Source organism: Harmonia axyridis, chromosome 1 (genome assembly GCF_914767665.1).
Source record: "Harmonia axyridis chromosome 1, icHarAxyr1.1, whole genome shotgun sequence".
NCBI classification, from domain to species: Eukaryota; Metazoa; Arthropoda; class Insecta; order Coleoptera; family Coccinellidae; genus Harmonia; species Harmonia axyridis.
This window is the reverse complement of record NC_059501.1, coordinates 57,497,516-57,522,266: the sequence shown is the minus strand read 5'-3', so window position 1 is coordinate 57,522,266 and position 24,751 is coordinate 57,497,516. Positions and strand designations below refer to the sequence as shown.

At 31.8% G+C, this 24,751-nt stretch overlaps 1 protein-coding gene across 1 annotated transcript; it reads left to right on the top strand.

The window, feature by feature from the left end:
* The first annotated feature begins 507 nt into the window (after nt 1-507).
* LOC123670560 lies at nt 508-23,815 on the top strand. Its single transcript, XM_045604054.1, has 3 exons — nt 508-875; nt 19,953-20,198; nt 22,151-23,815. The coding sequence occupies exons 1-3, from the start codon at nt 677-679 to the stop codon at nt 22,570-22,572; spliced, it is 867 nt and encodes a 288-aa protein (XP_045460010.1). The 5' UTR covers nt 508-676; the 3' UTR covers nt 22,573-23,815.
* Nucleotides 23,816-24,751: the final 936 nt, after the last annotated feature.

Genomic DNA, 24,751 nt, shown 5'->3' with positions numbered 1-24,751 from the left:
TTTCCAATGTTTTTTCCCATTGAGAATAATCACTTTGCTGCCAAGGCGAGAAAATAGTTGTCTGTGTCTGCAATATCAATATTTGCTGTCAATCGGAGAATAAGAAATTTTCAGCTTAAATTCCGAAACGATAATATCTCAGATTTAGCTAAATAATGAACTCAATTGCAGCATTTTGTCCTCGAACGTGCTATGAAAATATTAATTAAACTTGACTTCTAATTTAATTCAAGAACATTTTCGACCCAAAATTTGAAAATTACAGACATTGTATCGAAATGCTGGCGCACTTGAATAAACACGCAAAAATCGAAGTATTAAAAGCGAAAGGAAAAGAAATTTTAAATTTTCATTCGAGGAATCTCAATTTAGATTCGTATCGCACACCCATCATTTTCATGTCGATTGTTATACTAACCATCAGACAGACGTGTTGTTCTACATTTTCTGGGTCCAAATCGTAGGCATCCTCGTTAACAATACCATACGATCTCTCTTATAAAGGTTTTCTAAGAGAGCCGGCCTTCAGATAGACGTTGAAGTTCAAGGTGAGAAGACGAGTGGATGCTGTGCGTGCGTTCTGCTCGTTGAATTGTGTCAAGGACTCCTCCAGTTCAGGTCTTTTTGGTTTCGGATGAAGTGCAGCGTATCAAAGAGATCTTAGATAATTTTTGGAATGTATCGAAAAATTTATATTTTGGCTCTGTTCGCTGGTGTTTTATACCAGGGCTCAGATGGGAAGGATGTTAACGATACAGATTCTGGAAGAGCTCTCGGATTTGATGATCTTAAGGGATGCATCCAGCTGAGGAGCTTGACATGTTTCCTGGATGTGTCTGATGATATTGTGCTAAGAGAAAAACGTTCAATTCTTGGTGAGTATACTAGAAATTTTTATCTTTTATCTCAATACATTCTTATATTCAAGAAGTTTTGGAGTGAAATATTATTAATTCAAAATGATGTTGCATTTCAGAGGATATATCTTTTGAGATTTATGTATATTTGTTGATTCAGTTCCGTTATTACCTCTACACCAAAAATACGTGAAATCAATTAATAAAACAAAAACATTCAGATCCATTCATACGAATTCATAATACCTAAATAAGAATCAATGAATATAATACTTACGTCAATTGTTTCGCTACAATATTGCTTCATTGGGTCTTTACCTTTGAATTTGTTCTTTTAAAAGCCACATAACGTTCAGATAACATTCTTCCTTCTTAACTCATCGTCTCGCAAATTATCAAGGTAATGAAGAAAAACTATACGAGGTAGGTAACCTCACTCCTGCTCGAATATTACCTGTTTTTTTCGATTTCCACTGAGTTTCAAGACGCAATCATGCGAAATTAGCTCTGGCACACGAAAATCCATTTCGATTTTCAATTTGATATTTTTCTTCCCAAGGCATAATATATAATTAAGATGAAGGGAAAACAGACAAAATAGTGCTGTGCTATGTATGAATGAATTGTGTGACGGTTGCCGATAAAAAATGACTTGGAATAGAAATAGGTACCTATATTGCACTTTTTGGATCTTAAATGAGGAAATCAAAAAATGTCTCGATGTTTGGTATGTATTTTAATATTCAATGCAACATTTATTATTCTCGAGATATCACCCTAATAATCGCTACCTAAAAATTTTTTATATACAACATGATGTTATATTACATTTACAACAGCGGAATTATAAGGTATCTACCAAATATAATAAATACATATCATGACAATTTCCAGTAAGTAATCAATACTTCAGAGACCAATCTTTCGATCTTACTGCATCTGAAATTTAGTATTTTTCCTTTGGGCAAATAAAGAAACATAAAGGAATTGATCTTTGTTCTACACACAAGGAATTTTTTATACAGTATGATTCAAATATCAAAACAGCTACTAAAAGGCGTTGAATGCTTGAATTATTATGCATTAATTTTTCTTTTGATTAGATACATTTGAAAAAGATTACAGAAATTCTGAGTAATAATATTAATAAGATTCTCTCCTTTTGAATAATGTTCATCAAAGGATATCTTGAATGTCCTTCAGTTGAAATATTTGGATTCAATACAAATGACAAGAATTTCAGAAAGAATTGATCAATAATATTAAACAGCTTATTTCCTTTCGAATAAGCCCCATCAAAAGATATCTTAAATGTCCATCGTTCAAAATATTTGGTCCTACATTCTTCGTAATTCATTTCCTTGAACTCCCAACTCACCTCACAACTTTCTTCCAATATTTATTCAGGCTACTGACCCTATTCCGGCTTTTGGATCATTTTGTAGGGCGTTTCTTGTTTACATCGCATTTTAGGAAAGAAATGCACTGAAGACTATAATAATATTATAGTCTTCGTTCGTTCGTTATATTATAACGAAGGAGAATAGTATAATATTTTTATGTTTTATGGTTTCGAAGTGAATGTTTTCATTTTTTTTTTCTTTACTCCTATTCCCAAGAATACGTACGAGGTTAATGCAGATTTTCAATGGGGAATTTGAAGAAAATAATTTGAAGTTTCTGGAAAAAACATTAAATGATGTTGAAATGATATTTAGATTCTCTGTAGAAAATTTTCTGAAATCAACTTCAATAGTATATTTATGAAATTAATCAGAATTTTGATTCGGAACATGGAAAATCTAAAAACAAACCTGTAAAATTGAAACTAGGTACCTATATTCTACAGCTAAGAAAATTATTTGTTTTCCTCTACTCAAAATTCACTCCATAAATTAACTATTGAGAATATTGCATTTTGAAAAAGAATAACCAGTAATAATAACTGAGAAGTATTTCACCCCATCTTTCCTATTCAAAATTTGGGGGTGAGGGTTGTAGTAGCAAGGGTTGAAGCGCTATGCGTCCGTAACCTACATCTTAAGTTGTCCCCCTCGAAACAGAAATCGACCTGTCCGAGCATTTCTATCGAAAAACTTTATTTCGTCTGTTTCGTTTTCAAATGGCCACCGTGTATAATTAAGATGAAGGGAAAACAGACAAAATAGTGCTGTGCTATGTATGAATGAATAATGTGACGGTTGCCGATAAAAAATGACTTGGAACAGAAATAGCTATATTGCATTTTTTGGATCTTAAATGAGGAAATCAAAAAAATGTCTCAATGTTTGATATGTATTTTAATATTCAATGCACCATTTATTATTCTCGAGATATCACCCTAATAATAGCTACCTAAAAATTTTTTATATACAACATGATGTTATATTACATTTACAACAGCGGCATTATAAGGTATCTACCAAATATAATAATTACATATCATGACAATTTCCAGTAAGTAATCAATACTTCAGAGACCAATCTTTCGATCTTACTGCATCTGAAATTTAGTATTTTTCCTTTGGGCAAATAAAGAAACATATAGGAATTGATCTTTGTTCTACACACAACGAATTTTTTATACAGTATGATTCAAATCTCAAAACAGCTACTAAAAGGCGTTGAATGCTTGAATTATTATGCATTAATTTTTCTTTAGATTAGATACATTTGAGAAGGATTACAGAAATTCTGATTAATAATATTAATAAGATTCCCTCCTTTCAAATAACGTTCATCAAAGGATATCTTGAATGTCCATCAGTTGAAATATTTGGATTCAATACAATTGACAAGACTTTCTTTTTCAGAAAGAATTGATCAATAATATTAATCAGCTCATTTCCTTTCGAATAATCCCCATCAAAAGATATCTTAAATGTCCATCTTTCAAAATATTTGGTCCTACATTCTTCGTAATTCATTTCCTTGAACTCCCAACTCACCTTACAACTTTCTTCCAATATTTATTCAGGCTACTGACCCTATTCCGGCTTTTGGATCATTTTGTAGGGCGTTTCTTGTTTACATCGCATTTAGGAAAGAAATGCACTGAAGACTATAATATAACGAAGGAGAATAGTATAATATTTTTATGTTTTATGGTTTCGAAGTGAATATTTTCATTTTTTGATGTGTAGTCTTTGAAATTATTTAATCATACTCCCAAGCATATGTTGTTAATGCATTTTCAGTGGGAAATTTGAGGAAAATAATTTAAAGGTTCTGGGAAAAACATTGAATGGTGTTGAAATGATATTTAGATTCCTTGTAGAAAATTTTCTGATATCAACTTCAATAGTATTTTAATGAAATTAATTAGAATTTTGATTCGGAACATGGAAATTCTAAAAACAAACCTGTAACATTGAAGCTAGGTACCTATGTACTACAGCTAAGAAAATTATTTGTTTTCCTCTACTCAAAATTTACTCCAAGAATTAACCATTGAGAATATTGCATTTTGAAAAAGAATGACCAGTGATAGTAACTGAGAAGTATTTCCTATATTGATGATTCGTAACTATACATCCGAGAATTCAATTATTGGGATTGAAACTTTTTTTATTACAACGAATAAACTGACTTCAACATAAAAGTAGGTACCAGAACATTTCAACTGACTTAAATCACTCGAGTGAAGTTAGACGTTATTGAGCGCTCATTCATTCATGCGCCAGTTGCGTCCTTTTGAAACATAGAACTGTATATAGGTTTCCTATTTGCCTTTTCGATATTCGCTTGCATTTTTTATGATTCTGATGATGCGGTGAACCTGAAATATTATATGAAGCTTCACATTGTTACTTAATATTCACTTGCAGAATATCAACTCAGTGGGAATTATTGTCATCGAAATATTAGGTTTTTTCAATAACCTGCTCGAATATAATATGGTTCTGATTACGCTATCTAGAAAAAATTTTGCTCTAAGCTGATATTGTTATTCTCAATTTACACATAATCTCAACTTGATCGGGAAACATTGGGTATTTCTCATTATCTTCCATTATTCGTTTTGAATTTTCCATGTTCATGATGATATTATCAACACATAGTTACGCACGGAAGTTGAATCATTATTTCGTATGTACAGTGCATCCCAGTTTGGGTGATACTGCCAGGTTTCTCGCTTGTTATTTAAGATAGAGCATTGCGGTTTTCACGTTCCTGTCCAACTTTTTCGTGAAACTCAAGTTGGTCTAATCAGATTTTGCATAAATGTTTCCCTTCAAGAGATACAGGGGGATTTTGGAAATTGATACTTTTCGGACCCCTCCTTTATCTCCGAAGTTATTAGAAATAATGCTGAGGTAAAAACTACATCTGAATCAGAATTTTGCGTAGAATCCAGTGGCGTACTCAATTTTTTTTTCGAGGTATGGTTTTGAAGATTCAACACAAACCTATATTTTTTTCAATGGAACACCCTATATATCATTACCTCGTTGAATTCGTTATTTTTTTCCCTTCAAAATGATATATGATACTATATAGGTAGGATGGTCAGAAATGTTAAAAAAACACTAAAACATCAAATAATGATGATTTTTTGTTAAAAAAATTGTGTAAAAAAACTATTTCTAGCTTTTTTTATCATGCCCAAGTTCAGAAGGATTTCATCATCAGAACCACTCTTTTAGATCAACGAACCATAATAAAATTCGAAATAGACGCATGAATGAACGATCACTCAAAAGCTCCTATGTTCAAGTCAGTGATTTCTTCGGATTTTTTATTAATTAATTCATCCAGAAAGCTTTGCTTCTTTTCATCTCTTAATTATTAGCACTGTAGAATTGTTTTCCAAACATTCAGAAAAATTCAGGTTCATCAGCTTCTTCAGAAACACAGCACCCTGGTAGGTAGGTACTCATAGGATATTCGCGTGAAAAAGTATTTAACAGGTCAGAAGGAAATTTTGGCTATATAATTCCGAGATTCTCAGCATGGCGTGGTAGTCTTTTGTGATGCACACCTTTGGGGTTTTATTTGACTTTTGAGCACATTTGCAGAGAACTTGAATATTGTTGGCAATATTTCCCATTGATAAACATCAATACTTGATTTATAACACTCTAACGTATCTTCCTATATCATGTTGATGTGAAACAAAAGATAATTGTTAAATTAACACTTATTAATTAAATTATTTAAATTAACACAGGACCTAAAGGTCCTGCTTCATCCCTCAGTGTAATTAATCACTGTTATGACGTTTGCAATCGGAACGATAAACAATAGGCAATAAAAATAACTCGTGCTCACAAATATTCAGTTCAGAGAAATTGAATAAGAAACAATTTCTTCATTGTAGATGCAAAACAAAAGACAACATACTCCTACTGACCTGACCTTCAATCTAATTAATGAGGAGGATTTGATGGTATTCAATTCGACCTCTTCTACTTTCACTATAAAATGCAAATCATAGACGAAGGTCTATTATTTTTCCCGTTTCATGGAATATCCGAAATAACAGAAGTTCTAGAACTGAGTTGATGTTTCACCTAAATTCCAGGTTTGGGAAAAAATCGTGAGATGACTACCTACAAAATATATCATGATGTTATATAGCTCAATATCTTATTAAAGTATACAGGGTGGCCACTTTTTTAATGGGATTGTATTGGTAACTTTTAAACCATAAGAGGTAGAAGGTCGGTCAAATTAAGAAAAAGTTGCATGCATAAAAGCATTATTAAGCAGTTTAAACAAATCGAGATTATCAGGGCCGGTTATTGAGATATCATAAGAAAAGTAAATTATGTCATTTTGATTTTTCTTTTTTTCCCACTTTATTTCAAATATCATCAGAAAATTTTATAGGAATTTTTTATTCGACAGTAAATTATTCTCGATTTGACGTAATCAGATTTTGTATCCAACGTTTCGTGCTCATTTTTTTCAATACGGACCTGTATATTTTATGACACTTTTCGAAATAACTTTTAACGCTGAATTCAACGATATATCATACAATGTCATTCAAAGTAGATTTTCAGGTGATTTTGACCCTTATCCGATTTTCTTTGTTAATTAAACTAAATAAAGGTAATACAGATCCGATATCTGTATTACCTTTATTTAGTTTAATTAACATCATGCAATATGCAATAAATTTCGATAAGAAAATCAACTTACCCATCTTGAACTGAATGGAGCATATTAGAATCAAAGCAAGTATACTGGTTTCTTGGTTCTTCTTTATAATAATCATTTAAATATTTCAATTCATACTAATTAAACGAAAGTATCATTTAATAAAAGAAAAATCAAATGATTATTCGAAAGTAAATGAAAATTAATGAAGTAAGTGTTCGAAATGTCAACCATTTTGTAAAATGCACTTTACGGTTCTGGAACCCATACTTCTTATATATTTGCTTGTTTGGTCTCCTTGAATACCTTCCAAAACATTCTTAATTTTCTCGCAAGGTATCACTATTGTTGTATTTGTCATTTGTTCCCTTGAAACAAATTACAGAATCGAACTTTAATTTGAGATCATTACGATATAATTTTTGCAAGGCTTGGTATTCAAATTTAAAATCATTGTATTCGCGTCTCTTGACTATTTTATTAATAGCAGTATTTGAAAAATTCCATTCACTGGCCACAGTTCTCGATTTTTTTTTCTGGGTTCGATTGAATTTGGGTGAGAACATTGATTTCGTTAATAGACTTGTTTTTTCTTACATACACACCATTAAATTTGGATGAGGGTCAAAATCACCTGAAAATCAACTTTGAATGACATTGTATGATATATCGTGGAATTCTACGTTAAAAGTTATTTCAAAAAATGTCATAAAATATGCAGGTCCGTATTGAAAAAAATGAGGTTGAGGGTGGCCCAGAGAGTACGAAACGTTGGTTACGAAATCTGATTACGTCAAATCGAGGATAATTTACTGTCGAATAAAAAATTCCTATTACATTTTTTGATGATATTTGAAATAAAGTGGGAAAAAAAGAAAAATCAAAATGACATAATTTACTTTTCTCTTGATATCTCAATAACCGGCCCTGATAATTTCGATTTGCTTGAACTGCTTGATAATGCTTCTATGCATGCAACTTTTTCTTCATTTGACCGACCTTCTAACTCTTATGGTTTAAAAGTTACCGATACAATCCCATTGAAAAAGTGGCCACCCTGTATACTCGTATACTAAAGAATTAATTTTATTCTATGAGGTTTGAATTCTAAATATGTCATACAATATCAAAAATTCGTACTACCTCAGCAGGTGTTTGGGATCAAGAATTAATGAATTCGAAATCATCATTTTATTATACGCTACAAGTAGCATGACTGAATATTCAAGCCTTGAAACATCAATTCAAAGAATTCTTTTTTATTAAATTTCCTTGTAATATACACGGTGTTTAAAGAAAAGGTGACCCCCTTCTCTAGAATACGTAAAAAACTGAATAACAATTAGGGTTTGTTTGATGAAAAATTTTCGTAACTCCATCCATAATGAAGATAATGAAATGAGATAGATGAAAACAAATTTTTACATATTCTTTACGATGTTACCGAAACTACTGGCAACATTATAACGAAATTTATATACGAATATGTTCAGTTTTGGAAATTGATACATCCCATGAATTGGGTTTTATATCTGACTCTCATAGTTCATATCAAGTAATATCATCATTCAATTTTTCATTCATCATTCGATTTCAAAGGTACTCTTGGCGAAATTCGATACAATGTACCGTTTTTGGAATATATAAGTAAAATATATTTAAATGTTTGTTTTATTTTTAACCGTCTATCCAGGCCTTTATTTCAGCGAAAAATTGCTGATAGTTTTATGATATATTGAATTTTTATAGACTTCTTGGTTCATTTTCAATAAATCGAATTTGGAATCGTTTGAAGAGAAATTTTTAATTCCCAAGATGTTCACAGTTTATAATCTGTGTTATGACAAATCCAAAAAAACTAGAAAAAAGTTACGAAACGGTTGTTATACCCATTACTTAAACTTAACACTTTTGTTCTTCCTTTTCCACCCGTATTCAGTCAGATTTCAGAATGAATGAACACAGGTTCGAACTCCGCCGTAAGATATTAAAAAAATCCTCTTTCAATATTTTTCTTGTCTTCGAGGTATTGTGATGTTAAAATAGAAAATTATGAAGGATAGTATAAAACTTGCAAAGTTGTTTTTGCCGATACGTTCATCAAAAAGTTCCTCATAGACCTACGTGTCGTATTTTAAAATTAATCTTAGCAAATTGAAAAAAATAGATCTTTTTCGTATTTCTGAATAATATGATTTAATCCCAGAAACCGTGTGATAGATTTCAATAAAATCAAATGACGATACTCATCTCGAATCCACTGCTCATCATATTTCAGCTGGTATAAAAATTTTCGTTTATCCCAGTTAATAAAAGAACGTTTTTGTGTTTACGCCAATTCTGGAGATACTGCGGAGTTGAGTTCAGGAAATGACTTATTGTAAATTATTCTCTCGGTTATTCTCAATTTCAAGAAGGAATATCATCGAATAATCAAGTGTTTAAGATAGATGTATACACCTGCATGCGTAAATAGCTAAAGCTCCTTCATAACATGAAATTATCGCCTCTTACATGTGATCTAAACACACAGGTAATGAACTTTTACTATTACTATTCAAGTGTTCGATTTCCGGGCTAGCAGCTTGAGTTATTATTGAATGAATTATTAAAGGCTGTTTGGAGAAATCTTAACGGATCCCACAGACGTACCGATGTACGTATTATTCGCCTTTGCGATGCATAACCCAAATACAAGTAAATTCACCTCTTATTAACATTCAAAATATCGCATTTTGAATTAGAATTAAATCGCTATATTTACAGTTTGAATATTAATATCTTATTATTTCCAATTGTCAACATTTTTTATGAAAAATTTCACGTATTCTCACCTTACCTAAACTAAACGGATCGATTGAAACCTAGTTTTTTGAGAGATTGTTCCCTGAAGAAATTATTTCGTCACAATGTCTGTCATTTCAGAATTTTTAGCCAGGAGAAGGTTCAAATGATTCTACTTACAGATTACGAAGTCGTGCTCAAATTCGAGAATGGCCTGCCGGCTGTAAACATGATAACTCCCGGCCTAGACAAGTTAGATAACCTAAAAAGTTTCTGTAAATATTCAGGGAAGGTAAGGATCTCGAATGTCGTACTTGAATTCTTGAAAGGGTACCTATAATCGAAATTTTAATTGGCTGTTCGAAAATGCAGATTCCATCGAGATCGAGGCATTCGAATGTAATATAAAATTTCCAGCTTTTTGGAAAATATATCTCTTATCCAAAATCTTGGAAAATCAATGAGAATATTGAAAAAAAAATTAGACAATACATATTTCCATGACAAATGAAGTTGATATTCTGGAAGTCGATATGAATTAACAATTTTGAGCTTCATACTAAATCATTCAATCAGAATCATTAAAAATTGAAGCAGATTATCGAAAAAACTTAAAATTCCATATATGACCTTGTTGAAAAATTAAGTACCTACGTATTCACTTAGTAGTCACTTAATAACTTAATATTCCAGTATACAGGGTGAGTCTTTGACTTGTACATATATTTCAACCGAAGATTGCTGAGATTAAAGAAAACCCTTTTTTCCTTTACAATTTTTTCCGATTTGGCTCGGTTGAAAATATACAGGCTGTCAAAATCCATAAAAAAAAATTAATTTTTTGTTATATCGCGCCAATGGAATGGAATCGAAATGATTTTAGGAAGATAGTTTTTAATTGATGTGATGATTTTTTTCCGAACATAGAATTTCATCAAAGTTCGGTAATTCCAGAATGCCCGCTATACATGGTAAGAAAAAAAGGCGAATCGGAAAAAATAGTAAATGAAAAAAGTGTTTCTTTTGACATCAGGAATCTTCGGTTGAAATATATGTACAAGTCAAAGACTTTCCCTGTATATTATAGAATAACCTTTTCAAGCTTCTCGAAAGATTTCGTGTCAATGGCGTCATCAGAAAAATAAAAAATCAAGCAGTATATCAAAAAAAGTTGAGTAAAGCACTGACATCAAGTCAGTAGCATTTAAGCACTTAAACTTATGACTTCTGCAGTCTCCAAAGGCTAAATTGGCAAAAAAATGAAAGAATGCTCGAAAGTTACCGACTCAACGTAAGTGTTTTCCTTATTTTCCAGTTGCATTGGATAACTATTATTATTATTATCATTTGAACTGGGGTCGTTTTCCTTCGGTAAGCCTTCCGGGAACTGCGACCATGCAGATCTTTTGTTCACTACCCTACTCATTCATAGAAACCCAGGGAGATCGTCAACAACGTTAATAAAATTGACAACCTCCCTAGGGGCCTTGGCCATTACCTCTCTGGTATCCAGGACCGGCTTGCCCATGTGGATGGTTCTTAGGCCAGCCAGCTCTGGACACTTGCATATCAAGTGTTCAGCCGTTTCTACTTCTGATCCACAGAGCCTGCAAATCTCGTCTACTGACTTACCCATACGGTACAAATGATGTTTGTACCGACAGTGCCCCGTCAGCAGACCCACCATCACCCGAAGCTCCGCTCGCGACAGCTTCAGGAGCTTTCTGGTGTAAGTAGGTGAAATCTTCACGAATTTCTTTGCCTGAGCAAGTCTAGGAGTGTTAGTCCAGTGGATTTTCCTACTGTTCAACTCCCATAGCTGGACCGCAGCTTTGTTTTGGTCTTTTTCCATCCCACAGAAAGGCTCAGGTCCGGCAGGTCTTAACTTTGATGCACTTTTTGCAAGCTCATCCGCTCTCTCATTTCCTTCAACCCCACAGTGCCTTGGTACCCATAGTAGAGTCACCTTATTTCCTCTGGCCAGTTGCTTTATGGTGTTACGGCACTCCCAAGTCAGCAGAGACCCCTGACAGCACGATTCCAGGGATATCAGCGTGGTTTGGCTGTCCGTGGTGATGTAGATATGCGCCCCTTTGAGGTGCATTGGATCACTATGTTCAATTGACTCTAAGTACTTGCTGTTCCAAATTCGTTGCTCACTGAAAGCATCACAAGACCATAAAACTTGCAGTAAAAATTTTCCAGAACCCCCCGATCTCTTTTTGAAGTTATAAGATATCAGAAAGCAGATCATAAATATCTTGATTCGTTCTCGAATTGCAGGGCGTTTCTGAAAAATGACTATTTCAAATATTTCGCTTTATCTTGGTTTTTGGTCAAAATATTCGAAGTTCCTGATCCTCATAACAGGTCATAGAAATTAATTACCGTTTCAGAGAAGTGTTGGTGTTTTTTGAATGGAACAACCTATATTTTTTTTTTATTTTTTTAAACTCGTTTTTCTAGATACCTTTTATATCAATATTTTTCATTTATTTCGAGATTCAATTCATTTTGTGTCTATTGTATAATTGTAATCAATTCATTTATATGTCCTATTTAGAAACACCAACTCTCCTCTATATCTTTAAAACGGTAATTAATTTTCAAAGAATGTTATGAGTATAATAAAAACCAGAAAAATGACTGAAAACATCTTTTTTGAATTTTTCGAATATCTCGACCTGAATCCTGAAGATATAGGGACCTATTTGAAACAGTAATTTTTCATAAACTCGAGAATGATTCAAGATATCTATGACCTGCTTTTTTTCATCTTATTATTTCGAAAAAAGAGATCGAGGGTCCTTGAATATTTACTTATTCTCTAAGTCTCTCGAGATACTTTCAGTTTCAAATTTGGGACACCCTGTACAGCGAAAAAGAAGCAATATCGAATCGATGAACTTTCTCATCATATTTGCAGTAATAATGAAACTTTTCCAATTTTTTACTCCATTCAATAGTAGATATTCAATGAAATTTTCCCCGTGTATTTCACCTGAAGCGTACCTATCAGAGAAATTTCAAAATAAATAACCATTATTTATGTAAAACTGGCACATAAGACCGACCGGACTTGTTCTTATTGGGGTTAGACAACATTACGTGCATCTTTGGAATGTTGTGCCGCAGCAGGATTGGAAGAAAGTGTACAGGCTCTACTTCGAAGAAGATGGGTTTCGATTACACTCTTGATGATATAAGCCGGCTGTCATGCTCTTCTCTCAAGTGGCACAATATAATTATTATATTTAACGATATTGGAGTTATTGCTTATTACATACCTAGGTACTCAAGAGCTGATTCAATGGTTCATGTACCTCCTTTAATAGATAACTTTGGAGTTTGGTCGGTTTTCAGATCGAATAAAAAAATTCGAAACAATCGGGATCTTTAACATTTCTTGAATTCATCGCTGTTTCATTTGATTCATTCGGAGTCCATCGTTTGCAGCGTAATGAATGTGAGAGAAAGATAATGTTCCTGGAGTAATTTCTATGGATTGCCTTGTCTCTGTCAAATTAACTTTAGGTTAGGTTAGGTTTACTATTTGATGAAACCTTTTACTTTAATATGTGTTTTTGAATAATACTGAATTGTGATGAGAGTTCTTTAACTTGAATTATAGAAGATATAGAAGAAATTATTTAACGAACAGAATTGTTAATTATTATCAATAATTATTCAAAAAAATGATTTCTGAATAAATATTGTTGTATGAAAAGATTGTCCAAAGAAATTGTTTTCACAAAACAATATACAAGTATGTTTTTTGACTGATAATGTATTTCTAATTAAAGTTCACATAAGGCCAGATCCAAATCAACATTGTCGTTTACACTTATTAGCTACATCATCATTCATCCTTGAGATTTTTGTGCTCAATTAGTACTTTCAGAAAGTGCGCCCAACAACACATGATCGCTTCTGATAGACAGATATGTTTCATCCCTCGCAAGGTGTTAATTTAGATCAAGATTTACTGAACTTATAGCTAAATTAAGTATAAGACTTTTGTCTTATTTCAATATTTTTAGATAGACCGCCAAAATGGCTTCATCTCCAACCATTTGTATTAACTTTTCTGAGACAATAAATAAATATTTTCATTATATGTGAGTTAATAAAACAGGTAAACTTAATTATTCATTTAATGTACAATATACATTATTCGTCAATTCCTGAATTATCGTTTCGTAAACTCTACGTAAATCTATGATTTAGCATAGAATGCAGCGCTTTTTCTCCGACATTTTGCTAGTTCAACGCTGTCCAGCGCATTCAACAGCGATGACTGGTCCAAACACTAGCTGGGCATAAGCTCAGAGCTCAGAGTAATTAACATAGATAGAGGGAGCATATGTCATTTTCAGTAAGCGTCCCCAACATGAACTATCAAATTAATCATGAAGCGAGCGGAAATGAAAACATATCAGTGATACGATATTACACTCAATTCGCGAGTTTCTTCACAAAGAACGCACTTCTGATATCCCATAGTGAATCAACGTTTCATATTAACTCAAAATATTATATTGAAAAAAATACCTTAATATATCAGAAATTCAGAAAAAATCTCAAGCGCTCCAAACGATGTGAAACAACCAATGACACTAGGAGAGTAAAAGTTGCCAAACCTTGGATTTCAACAGGTAGATACAAAAAATTAAAAATATTCTGCTTATTATAAATTAGACAGTTAGGAAAAATATCGGATTCCAAATAAATATATTTCATTCGATATAATATACATTCATAACGATATAATAAATTTTGTAGATTTGAAAATATATCACAATCCAACAACGTGATCTAACCATGTTGAGGACATGTAAAAATTGCGTTTACTCCCTCTATCCTATCTATGTTAATTTATTACTCTGTGGCTCAGAGTAATATCTATGTTTATTAGCCTATGGGCATAAGCAATTGATGAGTAGGTACTCGCATTTAAGCGCCGTTGAAGACCACATAACTTAAACTTATATAAGATATAATTAATCATAAGATGTCATTGGTGTTGATTTGTTCATCTAGAATAGGTGTTCTCATGATACAACCCTCTTAAAATTTTACATAAACATTCAAGAGGTTTTCTCCATATATTTCCCATCCAATTTCGCATAAAACTCCGAATCATTATTACCAAGTAATGAGTTTCTTCTTCGTCGTTTTCGTAGTTTTCAAAGTGATTTATCAGTTTTTTGGAAGCTTGAATATTTCGATTTTTCTTCTATCGATCTATTATGCTGTTATAATATCAGCATCACATTAAGGAGGAAAAAAAAATTGAATCAACCGAAGATTCCCGAGGTCAAAGGAAATACTTTTTGCCTTCACCATTTGTTCCGATTCAGCTTGGTTGCAAAGATACAAGCAGTTGAAAATCCATAATAAAATGTAATTTTCAGTTATAAATCGCAAATGGAATGGAATTGAAGGAACTGATTTTCGGAATATGTTTAGTTTTTCCGAACAACACCGAAATGTCCGCTATACTAAATCAGAAAAAATATTGAAGGAGAAAGTGTTTCATTTGACCTCAAGTTAAAATATATGTATGAGTCGAAGACTCACCCTGGATATATTTTGAGCTATTGAAATTTTATACAGAAAAAATTAGGAGAATTGATTTTAATAATATTGAATTCTTTATCATTGAGTCGAAACCAACTATTTTAGACTATTTCTGACTTATTGAAAACCGAGAATAACATGATTTTATGCAAAATTATAGTGATGATCTTCCCCTATAACAACCGCACAAAAACATTGAAAACAAATGAAAACTGCCTCCATACACCTTCTAGAAGGGTTTATGGATGGATGGCAGAATCGAATTTGAGGAAGAATTCGTAAACTTTATCGTTTGTTATTGATTTGTTCGTGCAATGGCTGCTTTTAATAGAAATTAAACATAGTTTCAACATTTATTCACTTGGTTTCAATAATTCACAATTTTTGATCACAGAATTTTCATTGATCTTCAAATTTAAATTGTCCTTCTGAAAGCTTATAATGGGAAAGAATCTACCTGATGTGTTCTTAAGATAATAATAATATAGTCCGATGAATGTCATAGTTCTCCCACACTTTTCCAAATATAAGACGGACTTGAAATGTCCTCAAATTTTCAACCGCTATTCTAACAGTCACAGAACGCATACCGAATATAAAATCCAACTCCTACTTCATTATTCAAATTATTTGTACGTCTATTTGGCAGTGCTATTTCTCATATCGCGTCGGAGGTACTAATAGTCGATAGCTTTGTAGAATATTGATTTCTCTATGCAGTTTTTCTCTGAAGCATACTCATGAGCGTGACTTATTGTAAGGTAGTATTGAAGGAGCAGTCTGTCGGCACGTCAACTGAATATGAATGAAAATGACACGTTCTGTTGCATTGAGTTCTATTCTTATTTATAGAGACTCCCAATAACGATGATGAATGAAACGTAATTCGAGAAATGTTTCGAAGAGTTTTATTAAAACTTCATTCAAACTTATTTCAAAATAATAATAATAACAGTACTTTATTGCATATGCAATTGGCCATCGACCAAGGGTCCTTCAGCCTGTATTCTAACAATTTTTGGTACATTGAATTTGTTTAAGGTAAAAGGTTATTATTATTTCATTTTTTCATATCAAGCTTTCGATTTTTGCTATAAGTGGGAGTTCTGGATGTTTTCTCTTAGATGTATTCTGGTATTGAGAAATCACTTCATCCAACTGAAGTAACCTATTATAGAATGCCTTATATATTTCAAAATATTTTCCCAGAAATGTATACTCAAGTGAAAAAAAAATAAGAGAAAAGTACCTACTGCCGTGAACTAAGGAGTTTTTGGGAGCTAGGTTCTTCATTCACGCATCAATTGCACCATTGTAGCCCACATATATAGGTACATATTATCTACATACAGTTATCTGCGAGGGCAATTGACTCAAAAGTTTCAGCGTTTTTTCCATTTTTTGTCGTGCGATGGATTGCACCGCTTTGGTCTTGTGATCCTCAAATTGGCAGTTTTTCCTGTCCTAGATTCCTTGAATAATTTTAAGAATAAAATGTCCCATGCATGGGCCCGCAAAGGCTTTGTTTTCGTGATACGGAGTGTTTCTTGTAGTCTTACTTTTTTGTGATGCTTATAACAGTATATCGAATCTTTATAAATCTTCTCTACAGATTGGGTAAATAAGTACAAAAGCTTAAAATTAATTTTATTCATCACAGCTTCCTGAATCTTATAATAATTTGAATTTTCCGGAAGGAGTTTTGAAGAAGAAGACAAGAACCGACAAGAAACCAAAAAGTGTAGTATTGGACCACATTTTTTTTTACAATTTCCTATACTACCAGTGGTTCACCAAAAAAAAGTTATGGCGGAAAGAAGCGAACACTCTTCCAGAAAAAATATCAACCTGTAAATTTGCATTCAAAATAAGAATATCACATAATGAAAACTTTAATCTCGAATATCTATAACAACTTTAAATTGAATATCTTGTCGTTTGGAAGTTGATATTACAGAAAAAACTTAAACATTAAAATCTGTATCTCGAAAATAAATCGTTTGCAGAGCCATTTCAGAGGACTCTATTTCTCAAAATGATCCGAAGAATCTGTTATATTCGTTTGAACCTCCAATTAAGGAACACCGTGTATAGTCAATTCAAAACTTCACAAATAAATTGCAATTTGAATGAAACATATCAAATTGTATAACACCGCACTGGAAATTTTTGAAGCGAATATTTCAGTTCCATTCTTTGATAACTGCAGTATTTAAATATTGTGACGAAAATGATACAGAAAATCGAGAACAACGGGTAAATGTTCACCGATGACGAATGCAAAAATCATAGATGACAAAACAAGGGTGACGCCGACAAAGCGGGTAGATGAAGAAAACTAGTAAATCATAGACATAAACGTGCTCGCAATCCATAAAAGTAATCATTTTGAAATCGATAATAAACTCATAAACCGTAAAAAGTTCCGATATTTTGCCACTGAGTTGATTTTAAAAAAAAGTTAAATGATTATTGGTTCATATTATGCAATAATTTTCGTTTTTCCTCTTATTATTTGGTGCTTTTGTTATGCACAATGGATGGAAATATTTATAACAGTGTCCTTAACTTTTCAGACATAATAAGTGAGTTATTGACCAATAAATTTCTTTCCTTTCTTAGGCCGTAACTTAATATAGCTATAACACGTAAACTTCTTCATCAATATTATACACAAAACTGTAGTAATTGAGTTTATCTCATTTTTAACTGAATGAAATTAAGTAGTTCGAAAGACTCATCTACTGGAAATGGGTGGACAACTCCTCTCTTCGGTCTTTCACCAGTTGCACCAACGGGGCAACTATGCCTTCACAATTCCTTTTGCATTCATGAAGCAAAGGAAGTTCATAACAATCACCCATTTATCTAATGGATTGATCGAGATGATAGCATTATTATCAATAAGGATAATTTCAATTACTTTCACACAATATTCTTTGACATAGACATGAGATTATAATTAGAAAGATTCATATTATTTTCTGAGCGAGAAAGCAGGAAATCCATTATTTTTTTAATTTTCGATTTATCACAAATATGATTATATGTTAGAACATATTCATCAAATATTCATTAGTGTATGTTTTCATGTCCACAAATTGATTTGCTTCTCTATTCATTATTGAATTAAAATTGAAATCAGTGTTTGTTCGATGTAGGTACCTACATTGTATTCTATCGGATTGTATTGCCAGATTTGGTTTAGACTATTATTTGTGATCGACCTCTACGACATACTTCTATCGAATTCTACTTTATTTTTTGTGAATACCTACCTATACAATTTTCTTGAACAATTTGAAATATAGTTTGTTGTGAAATGAATAACTATTTCGATAGGAATACAGAAACTTACCAAAGCTTCAAAAACAGGAGAGGTCTTCGCGTAATCTTCAGATCTTCAATAGGAAATGTAGGGATTAACGGATAAATCGGAATTAAAAATTTCTGTCCAACTTTGCTATTTTGGTCTTTGGAGATGAATGGGGCATCCTTTATTATTTCCTCGAACTTTAAGTCATCAAAAGTATCACCGAAATATACGTCCAATACTAAGTATACCTACCTATCTAAGGTGTGGATAAAAGTTCACCCGACAAAATATATACTCTTTCAATACTAAGAAATGATATTGACAGAAATCAACGATTGGGAAATATTATTCTCACCTCCACCTTACATTTATTCCGATGCTTTTAGAGTCTTCAGACATAAATTGAGAAAATTCGGAAAAGAGTCTGTAGTGAATTTAATAACTAATTATATAGATGTTTTGAAAATTTCAAAATACAATTGAAAAGGAATTTTAAAAATTTAAACTCTCATTTTGGCCAAATATACGGATAAAATTGAATTTTATCACGAAGATTTGTTGAGAAATCATAATCATTTGATTAGAATAATGATGTTCTATAACCTACAAAAAGGACATTTCTTTTCATTGTGTATTTTCGTTTCGGACAATTTTTCAGAAATCAATTTTTGTGAGTTTGTCTTGTCCATTTTGAACAATCAATTTATAGATAGCCGCATTCAAAGTTTAATGAATTTCACAGCGAAAATGAGTTGTAATATTATAACAACTGATTTTCCAGTAACTAGGCCTTATATAATATTAAATTCCAGTGGTCCAGTTTAGTTTTCGTCAAAAGGTCAAAATATTTCGAAGTTCTTTTGAATCAACTAAGCAATTTAGTTCAAGTAGACACATCAATGGTACGACAGTATAAAATATTCAAAATGCTGTAGTAACTACACTCTTGAATACGAAATTTTCTTTGAATTTAATACCATTTCACAACGATGTTATATTTTGTAGCACCTAAAAATAAAACCACTGTTTTAATCAGTTTGAAAAGAAAAAGGTGCGAGGCGGTTACTATTCAAGGTACAACAGTAGCTTTGAATCTCCGATTTCAAACCACAACAAACTAGCAGGATGTTTCCTGAAACTCCTGATAAGTGAGAATCTCTATTTTAGAAAACTATAGAAAAAATCTTCAAAAATTTAACCCAAATTACCATTCATAGCTATCTAAGAATGTTGAAGTTTGTTGTTGAAAACATCAAATCAAAACACTAAAAAAATTAAAAAGCAACAAAATAATTGATTTTTCATTTCAGATGAAGCTGACAGAGCATTGGCACTAAGTGGCAGATCCGATGATGATAAAGAAACTGAAAAACCGAGCGAGCTAACAGACACCATTCGCCAACTAATGAACGAAATGATGGATATCGTTATGTATGGTTTGTCCAGTAATGAAAAAAAAGAAGATGAAGAAGAAGATGAAACAAGTACTGCAGTTTCAGAAAAAGACGGTTCCGAAGAAAATGACGAAGACGAAGATGAAAGTTCTAGGGCAATTGGTAAGCTCATAACATAATCTAACAGAACTAAAAAGTATGCATATTTTGATCACCCGATAATTTCATCGAAGTTGAGAGCAGAATCTCACCAATTTTCTGGGACGGAATTGTACAAAACCATTCGTGAAAAAAAAACTCGAAAACCTCAATACATCAATGAAATATAGATTGCTTCTTGTAATAATTGGTTGGAAAAGATATTCAGCCAATTTGAGAACCATGATCAACATATATCTATGAAATCTATGACAGTCTCATTGGAAATTTCACTATAATAATTTTTTCACCAAAATATATTGTTCTACTTTTAGACCTACATCCGAACAAGTGGGCTTGGCTGTGCATAATAAAACTTTTCTTAGTCACCTAGAAAATAACCCACATGCATACTTAAACAATAAACACTCAGAATTTAACGGTTTCTTGTCGAATTTGGTTGAAGATATTAATCACTTCCTCGTTTATGAACTCGCAGAAATCTATGTCGTATTTATAATTTGAGTGTGATTTGAATATTTTGATTTTCCACAATTTTGAATTTTTTACATTTCTTATTATTAATATGCTAAATAAATTCAGTTCATCGCTTTTTTTTTTGGTGAAAAAGTTGTAAATGATGGGTGAAGAGAACAAGTGGACAGTGGTCGAGTTTCTGATCGAATTTCAATTAATAAGATGCTCCAATTGAATGCCGTTCATTTCAAAACAGTTATGGTATATTTATTCAACATTTTCTCTTAAATTCTGTAACATTACGAAGTATACTAATAAGATTTGATTAGGTACTCAGCAATAAAAAAGCCATTCAACTCAAACAACCATTGGTTATGTAGGTACATCTATATATGCTAACTGACAAAGAAACTCAACACCCAGAAGGAGCTGTTTAAATTAAAAATTTTTTTTTGTTAGAACAGTTAGTATAGCAAGGAGTAAATGAGGAAAAAAACGAAGGATTTACAGTTTTTTTTTTAAATTTGTTAATAATGTGTTTGTCCACAGCGATTATCCATACTCTATACACTCCCCAACACGTCTCGGCATTAATGCAATAATATGGTCTATTTCGAAACACACTTTCTAAAGTTTTAAAAAATTGTCTTGGCGTTTTTCTGAAAAACTCATACTTACGGAAATAGTTGACTAGACTGTTTTATGTGGACCATCCTGTATAGGCAGTTCGACGAACTAAACCTGCCACAAGAGGAAAATATATGTCTCATTATCAAAATGAAAATTATGCATGAGAATACATAATCAAACACAATAACGGTTCCATACATTCGTTGACAAGCATTAATTATTATATATAGTCTTATAATAATTAATGCTTGTCAACAGGTGAATAAAAGAAGATACAATTCCTCATTTTCAACAATATTCGACTATTCATGAATATCAATAATAAACTTTTGGAATTGTGCAATGAAAAAATTCGAGTACCCTGAAATTTATACAAAAATTATAATAAATTCCACAAGATAATATTCGAAATGATTTTAGGGATATAGTTTTTTATTGATGTTATGAATCTTTTATCAATATAAATTTCTATTAAATTCCGGTCAACTACAGAATGTCCGTTAAATTAGAATAAAAATTCAATCGGAAAAAATAGTAGAGGAAAAAAGTGTTCCTTTCATCCTCAGGAATCTTCCTCTGAAATATATGTACAAGTCAAATATTCACCCTGTAGATACAATATACAATCACAACAAAGTCCCACAACAAATAATAGTTTCTGGGATATGACTTTCTGAAAGTTCTGTTTGAATTTTGGAATGTTTTTGTAAATGAAAAACCAATCGTTCGAATATTGCTGCGAAAAAAATGTTTCCGTTCGTGGTATCATAAACTTTTTTCTTCGGATAATTTTGTTGGTTCATTTGCCAAAATAATAGATATATGAGTATTTGTGTGAGTTTCATTTTAATTCTCTCCGATCTGTTTAGAAGGCAGGAAGAAGAAGAAGAAGAAGATCCACAAGCTCATTGCTTTGATCAAGCTCCTCATCCTCGGTGCAGTAATAGCTGTGAAACTCATAGTACTCCTGAAGATATTCGCAGCACATCTCCAGATAAAGTTCCTCATGATCGCCTTCGCTGGACTTCTTATAAATGCAGCAAGATTCTATTTCGATTTGAAGAAGGGGCACAATCCTCAAAAGGTCATTTATTACGAGCACGCACAACATCAACACCACTATGAAGGTGCAGAGGACGATTGGTCTAGTAGTGGTCCTTCAGAAAATTATTGGGGAAGATCTTACGAAGAGGAAGATGGACAGTCCGCCCATGATGTGGCTTACTCCAAACAGAAACCTTATGGATCTTACAAAAAGAAGGAAGACGATAGCTTTTCTTGGTGGGGGTAAACATTTTTCATGAGTTGAGAGAGGTATATTAATTTTCTATTTTGTACTGATTTTGATTTATATAATTTCGATACTTTGTAGGAAAATTTACGTCATTTATAGAAATTGTTTATTTTAGCATAAACTTTGAGATTTTGTTTTTATTAAGTTAATATTCAAGTTTGTCGACTATGAAACAATTGGAACAAAGATTGGTTAATATTAGGTTTGAGAATTTTATTCGTGATGGCTAGAGAAAACCTGGATCACCCAAAAGTATATGAAGAATTGTTAATTTTAATGAATAGTTATGTAAAAATAAAATTCAAGTGGTCAAGTCCACTCATTTTAAACTTTTTTTCACATTTGTATCCGTAGCTGAAATAACATAATATTTTCAATTCAATTATATTTTCTGTATGATAGTCGACAAACTAAAATATTTATTATTTATTATTATTCGTTACGCAAGTGACTATTATGTGCCAATTAGAAAAAATATCTAGGTATAAAGGGTTACCAAATAATAGGTTGCTTTCTGCCATGATGAAGTAAACCTAAAACGATTTATACTCTTTCGGAACGTTTTGAATACGTATCAATACTTTGTGCATTCACTTGTGATTTTTTAATAAGTTTAGTGCAATATCAACTAATTGAACTTCCATATTGAAAAAAAATATCTTTTTTAAATCGTCAAGAATTTCTAGCTACATCAATCAAATGAATGTTCCTTTGAAATCTTGATGAAAGTGTGAATTGTCATATTTCAATAGATGAAAAGGCCAGTGTTGAGTTCATGTAACAATAATTTCCTGTATGGGTGACAGTCTCTGCGTGAATAGAATATTTCAAAGACCTCCAACAAACATATTTCCGAAAACCATTCTGCATACTTTGTGTCCAGTATTCATCTTCTCATTTAATTTAACATGTGCAATGTGTGAATGAGAATCGATTTGATACAAACTTATACTATTAATTATACTCCTTCTCTTAGGTCCTCTAGTTTATATAAAATAAAGCTCAATTCAATTTTGAGCTGAATCATGAGTGACTAGTCATAAGTGGATGAATGTTTCAATGAACAACAATCTTAGTTGTAATTTTGAGTCGTATCGATATTGAATACCTAATGTTATTATTTATGAATTTGATATATTTATTTATTTATACCCGAATAATTTCATGGGCAACATTAAATTTGTTTTGGGATTCTTTGTACATAACTCATTCCATATTAACAATAAAATTTTAGAAATTATGTAGTTTCTGTTTTGTTGATATCAATAGACTGGATACCTACCTAAATAAGCAATCTTAAACACTGAACAATTTTTTCTAATGTATTAGTGATTAGATGATAGAAGAACTCTGCCTTAGTCGATTACTACTTCGCGATATATAATTTAACATTTTTTAACATTATAATATTCCTAATTCAAATGGTTGTGAGGATATTTCTCAATAATTCGACTCTCCAATCACAAATTGTCAATTTTTTCATAATGTTTCGATAAAAAAAAGGCATAAACAATTTTCTTTTCAGTGAGACTGCTGAATGGGTAATAAAATGGCTTTTTATTTGATATATCACAATCCATATATGTATTTCCATTTGAAAAAAAAAAATTGGGGGATGGGGAGTAGTGGGTGAGAAATATCAAATTAAAAAATGCATAACGTAACTTGCTTTTGAAAATAAAATCGAGGGATGCCAGAAGTTTTTCTATTAATTCTGCGTATGAGAATTAAGGTGTTGTATATTTAGGCACAATAGAAAAAATTGTAATTCCAAATGAATATACATGGTGTTTCCTAATTGAATATCAATATTTATTGGGGTGATTTTTGGGCCCATTTCAAGAAAAATTTTCATATGAACATAATATGTCCTAAACGTCTTACCATTTGAGATACAGGGTGATAAAGTTTTCAAAAATAAATCATTTGTTATTAATATTTTAATGTATCATTTTTTTTTTAATTTACACCAGTGGCTTTCGTACTTAATTTGACCTGCCTATTTTAGCAGACATTGATGGTACGCCACGGATTTTTTCTGAAATGAAAATTATTTTCGAAATTCCCAATCATTTCTTACCGAAGTTGATCACTTATTGACTCTTTCCAATCCGATGCACGGTTTTCACTTAAAAAAAAATAAAAACCGTTTCCCTGCATAATCATAACAAAATCG

Bases quoted from the DNA above. Each gene is read 5' to 3' on its own strand.
- LOC123670560 (XM_045604054.1), top strand. From the start codon at position 677: ATGTATCGAAAAATTTATATTTTGGCTCTGTTCGCTGGTGTTTTATAC. The intron at 876-19,952 runs GTGAGTATACTA...TTTTCATTTCAG, and splicing joins AGAAAAACGTTCAATTCTTG to ATGAAGCTGACAGAGCATTG. The intron at 20,199-22,150 runs GTAAGCTCATAA...CGATCTGTTTAG, and splicing joins TGAAAGTTCTAGGGCAATTG to AAGGCAGGAAGAAGAAGAAG.